Source organism: Venturia canescens, chromosome 7 (genome assembly GCF_019457755.1).
Source record: "Venturia canescens isolate UGA chromosome 7, ASM1945775v1, whole genome shotgun sequence".
Taxonomy (NCBI): Eukaryota; Metazoa; Arthropoda; class Insecta; order Hymenoptera; family Ichneumonidae; genus Venturia; species Venturia canescens.
Genome location: NC_057427.1, coordinates 7,928,021 through 7,933,462, shown reverse-complemented (window position 1 = coordinate 7,933,462; position 5,442 = coordinate 7,928,021). Strand labels below are relative to the sequence as shown.

Here is a 5,442-nt window from a genome sequence, read left to right as displayed (position 1 = left end):
AAAACTTTTGGGCGACTCGAATCTTGGCGAGGAACTGATCCAAAGCGCCGAAATCCCGGTTCACTTTTCTCGAACGTACAGTGTGACGGGAGAAACTACATGAATTTACTGACGATGAGCTACGAATATTGATTGATCAATTGCTCTTTTTATTTTGCCCCCGGAACCCATGGGGGCAAGTCGTACAATTTTTATAATTTTTATAATTTTATTATTAGTACAAATTTTATTATTTTTTGTTGATAAAATGCTTATTCGAAGCTCTCATTGCTTTTATCATTTTATCACAATTTTATTATGGCGAGTGTGAGTATGACAAATCCACTTTACACTTATAATTAAATAACTAATTATAATTAAATACATTTAAAATTTTTCATTTTTATTTTCTTTATTTAATTTAAAAAAAAAAAAAACAACAACAACAACAACAAAAATGTGCAGTCTATTGAAATACTGGTTTGATGATCGATGGTTGATGGTGTCAGAAAAATTGGATTTTTTTGTGAGACCGCTTCCGAGAAAAATACTCGAGGCTGTGCGACGATTTTTCGGGACGCCGAGCGGGTTCTCGAAAATCATTGAAACGTCGTTGGTGATTTGAACGGCACGATATTTCCAGATTTTTTCAAATAATTACAGGCCATCACATTAATTGCGTAGTAAAATTGCATCAGGAGATTATGTTACGAGCTTTAATTGACGGTGTTTAAAGTAATAGAAAGTTGTGAAGGGACCGTTTGGACGTAAAATTGCTCAACGAATAATGGGAAATGCGAGATTATCCGCGATGTGAAGTCGAGTCGAATACTTTTGAATAAAAACTGTGAAATTTGTTTTTGACAATTTTTTCGTCCACGAGTGTTAAAAAGTACCTTAAAAACGAAATTTTACAAATTTTTATTAAAATCAAATAAGAAGTATTGAAAATGGGGATAGAAAATGAAAAACAACGAATTCGGAAGAAAAACGGAACTAACGAGGTCCGATTCAACGACAGAAATACTTTCCAAACGTTTTTCCTATTTCCGCTTTTTCGATCGACCCGAAATGAACGATAATGAGGCAAGGAAGGAAAGCCGAAAACACTGGAAAGTTTGAATCCGGATAAAGAGTCGTTAAAATTGGGCAGAAACATCCGCGACCAATTCTGGTTAACTCTCGTTGCTCTCCACCGGGAGAGCTGCTTAACAACTGTACATTCGTTTGTGGTGTTCCGAAGAACGATCGTTTATTCTGTACCATGCACTGCGCGTGTTCAATTTTCGAACAGTTTCTCCCTCTCCCTCTCTCTGAGAGCAACGACAAATTATACATGCTTACGTAGCTCAGAGTATAGCTATAAAGGCAGAAAAAGTGAGTTTACTCTACACGAAAACTTTCCTGGGTCTCAGTTCCGATGCACATTCGGAGATGCTTTGGATCAAAGTTGCTTAAAAGTTTGAGCGTGTGGTGGATCCATCTCGGAAATGGTACAAATTCGACGGAGACTTTTGAGATCGTTTCGTTGTTTGGATTCGTCGAAATGTTATTAAAAATGTATGTTGAAGAAATCTAATGGAGTGTTAAAAATAGAGGAAAATGTATGTTGAAAATATAAATAAGAAAAGTGGAAGAAAACTAATAAATATTGTTAAAAATGGGTGAATCGCGTTTCGTTTTTGTTTCATAACCTCAAAATGACTCGAGAGTTTATTAGCGGGAGCTGTCAAAAATTGGGTTCCGAAACACGTGAATTTTCATAGTTTTTCAAATGAACACGAGAGAGAAAGAGAGAGAGAGAGAGAAAAGAAAAAAACTTGGTAAGCGCCGTGAGGAAAATTTTAGCACCGGCTGTTGAAAAATGCAGAAACACCACTTTGTAAGCCGCACGAATGAGAGAAGGGCGTTTCGCCGTTGATATAAAACGAGATGAGAGTGAAGATTTAACTTAAACCATGCGAACAAGGCACGTCCGCGTATGCAAACGAGCGATCATGTACGAGACGAGTGGAAAAAACGAAAGAAGTTGGATGGAACGAAGGAAAAGTGGAAAAGACATTTGAAAGTTGCGAGAGGAGGATCGCGGGCATGAAAAATTTCGTTTACGATCGATCGATTGAACCGCGCGAGAGAATTTTCAATGCTTTGTTCGAAAAAAAACGCGTCGTGAAATGAAAACATTTATCAAAAAAGATTTGAATAACCGTGCGAGTCACAGCGAACAGAAAACTCACAAATTCACCGTTTTATTGAAAAAAAATCCCTCTCAATCCTTCGACACTCAATAGCTGAATAAAACGCTCAGTGATAAAAAATTGAACCGTGAATTTCACTTCGAATTTCCAAGAAAAACTCCCTCCGCTTTTGCCTACATATTCCACATGAAATAATACGCATTATTGGCTGCGTGTTCATGCATATTTCTTACCCTTAATTGAGTGAGCTATTTTCGCCTCATTCCCTGCTACATTCCTCAAATTCGTGAAAAAGTGGCAGCGAGTACAACGTTGGACACAACGAAAATAAACGCACTGTGAACATTAACACTTTCGAATGATGTTCGATAAACGTATTTTTCCACTTTTTTTTTTTATTGAAAATATTTCGTTTTTGTTTCCAGTACGACGTTTAAAGTTTGCACTTTTTCCAAAACCTGTAAGAAATGAACGAAATATTAATTAGAAAACGAGCACTAATTCATTCAACGGTTAAATTGTTGATGCAAAGAGCTGCTGCAATACATCATTCCATCCTCGTGATTGCTCAAAATAGAATGAGAAAAAATAATCATAAATTTTCCATCGCCAGCTTTACGCTCTAAAAAACTCGGGACAATAAAATGTGACGAGGAGAAGATTATAATATTTCGTATTATCTCTGCTGCCTCAGGTGCACGTGAGCTCTTAAGTCACTGTTTCGTGATTCTGCCACTGCCTGACGCCACCCGACCGACATGAAGTCGAAAAGATCTAAACGAACACTCATTACACGGCTGAGATAACTTCGAAAAAAACTGACGATAAAAATTTTAAGAACTTTTAGACGTGGAGAAATCAATAGACTGAACATACGTCATTTTATTTATTAACGTGTAACACACAGGACTGAGTGTAAAAAAACTAAAGAATCGCCGTTTACTTTTGTTATGGACATGGACTTAGTTTTTCACGCAGCTCCTTTCGAGGTGAGTGCGGTCGTTAAGATAAACATAGGTGTCGCACCAAAATCATTGAGCACAGGACCCGATTTGTGCGCTCGTTTTCTTTTATCATTGTTCCATAATTCTCTTACAGTTATCGTGCCCGTAATGAGTGCAAACGCCTTTTGCATTCTACACGTTAATGCTTTCCGAATAGTATGCGAAATATTTTAAGATTATACACGAAAGAAATTATCGCGTGTCAACTGTATCTGCATTGATTTACAAGCTTCTAGTATGACTCTCTGGACTCGTGAAAAGATAAACTTATGTGGTTTCTCGGGCTATAGAACAGGAGATTATTTTTCGTTTATCGTGCCATTGTGATTTGCGTTATATTTTGTATTGCTGGTCTTCGCATCGCGAAAATAATAGAACAAAACCTGTAATCAAAAATGATAAAAAAAAATGAACAGTAAAAATTTTCTAACCTAAAAATAAACCATACACATTTTAGTATACATCAATCAAAAAAGTTTCCTTATCCCGCGATATATTTAATAATTCAAAAAATCCCGCACGTTTTTAAAAAAATGTTGAGACTAGAATTGAAAGCTGACACTACTGTGATTATATCGGTCATATGATAAAAACAATTAAAGAAACCGTTTTATACATCGACAGATAACGTTAAAATTCTCATTCTCAACGCCAACGTCGTTGTGGCGCTGTTCTCATTTATATCCCATCCCCAATGTACTCACCCAAATTCGACAAAATTCAATCATTGAACGTTTTGACAGCTCGAATGCAATCGCAAACCGTGTAGATAATAAAAAATATTGTAACTCGTGAAAAATTACAAAGATTCTCGTAATGAGAACAATTTTTTCTCGTGGGATGAAAAGAAAATGTTGACCTTTGCATTGACGTTAACAAAAAAAGTTCAATATATCCCAAAAGAAAAATATCTGGTGAAAAGTGCACAGCTGATTAATAACGCATTCAAATATACGAAGGATAGAAACATTCAAAAAATAGAAATAAACAAGAATGGGTTCGGAGCAAAGTTCTCAAGCAGCGGGAGGCCAAGGCGCAGAGGGAAATCGTTCAAGGACGGCACAGCTTCGTCGAGGGAAGAGTGTGCCGAACAGGGAACGACTGCCGGAGGATACACCACCGAGATGCATAAGTCCAGGACCAAGTATATGTTCTGACTCAGATTTGCCATACATATCTTACACGGTGAACAGGCCTATAGGAGATTCGCCGAAAATGACAAATAAGCAATCGCAGCTTTACAGAGGTAAAAGTTTTGGACACCAAGAAATGCCAAGACGAAAATCAAGTGCCGGAGCATTGGGACAACGAAAAACTGCTAATACGAGCAAAACCGCTCACAATATTGTGGTGGTGAAACCAGCAATATCGGATGCATCTGCAGACAAAGATCCTGATCTTGTTAAACTCCAAAGCATTCCAATGTTCTTGCCCATAATGCGAGGAACTTTGAATCTTCCGCCTGGAGTTAGAGATCCTGAAGTCCTGGAACGTCTCGATCCAATCGGCCTCTTTAATCTTTGCGCTCGTTATCAACATCATCTCAATACCAATGCTCAAATGATCGCCTCGGAGCAAGCAGCTCTATGCGCTAATATCGATGGTGAAGTCAACAGAATAATGAGCTTAGCCGTTGAAAGGGCAAAAAAGTTTAACAAATTTGCTGAACAAATGAATAAAGTTCACGAACTCAGTAGACAATTGACCAAATGCCATATGCAATTAAATCAAACTCTAGAGAGCCTTGAAACTCTCAATAATTTGTTACCTATCAAAGACAGACTCGAACCTTTTGTCTGGACCACTGGATAAATCAATTAGCCTCAACTAATAATGATAATAACTATAATGTGTTAATATTATGTTAGTAATAACACCTATATTTTTATTACTGTTATTGACATTGATTTAGGTGAATATTTAGAAAATACACGTTTCCAAAAATTGCAACACATTTTCGACAGACATTTGAAAAAAAGATGCATCTTCTGAGGAAACTTATTTTCTAAATATCGACTGTAATGGTTCAAATATTCTTTACGCGCTCGTTGCATTAAGCCATTTCTTTTATAAAGCTCACTTATAAAATGGCACCTGTGATTGTAATGTATATACGTTATCATATATTTAATTGTATATGTACTTTGTGTAATTATCGCACATGTAGAGAAATGATATAAATATGGAATTAATGTTGATTGGTGTATTTGTTCTCTGACTGTAACATTAAGGTTAAAAAATTCATAGATTCTTGATATTCG

General features: G+C 36.6%; 1 protein-coding gene across 1 annotated transcript; it reads left to right on the top strand.

The window, feature by feature from the left end:
* The first annotated feature begins 3,737 nt into the window (after positions 1-3,737).
* BORCS5 (BLOC-1 related complex subunit 5) lies at positions 3,738-5,379 on the top strand. Its single transcript, XM_043424606.1, has one exon. The coding sequence runs from the start codon at positions 4,175-4,177 to the stop codon at positions 4,991-4,993; it is 819 nt and encodes a 272-aa protein (XP_043280541.1). The 5' UTR covers positions 3,738-4,174; the 3' UTR covers positions 4,994-5,379.
* Positions 5,380-5,442: the final 63 nt, after the last annotated feature.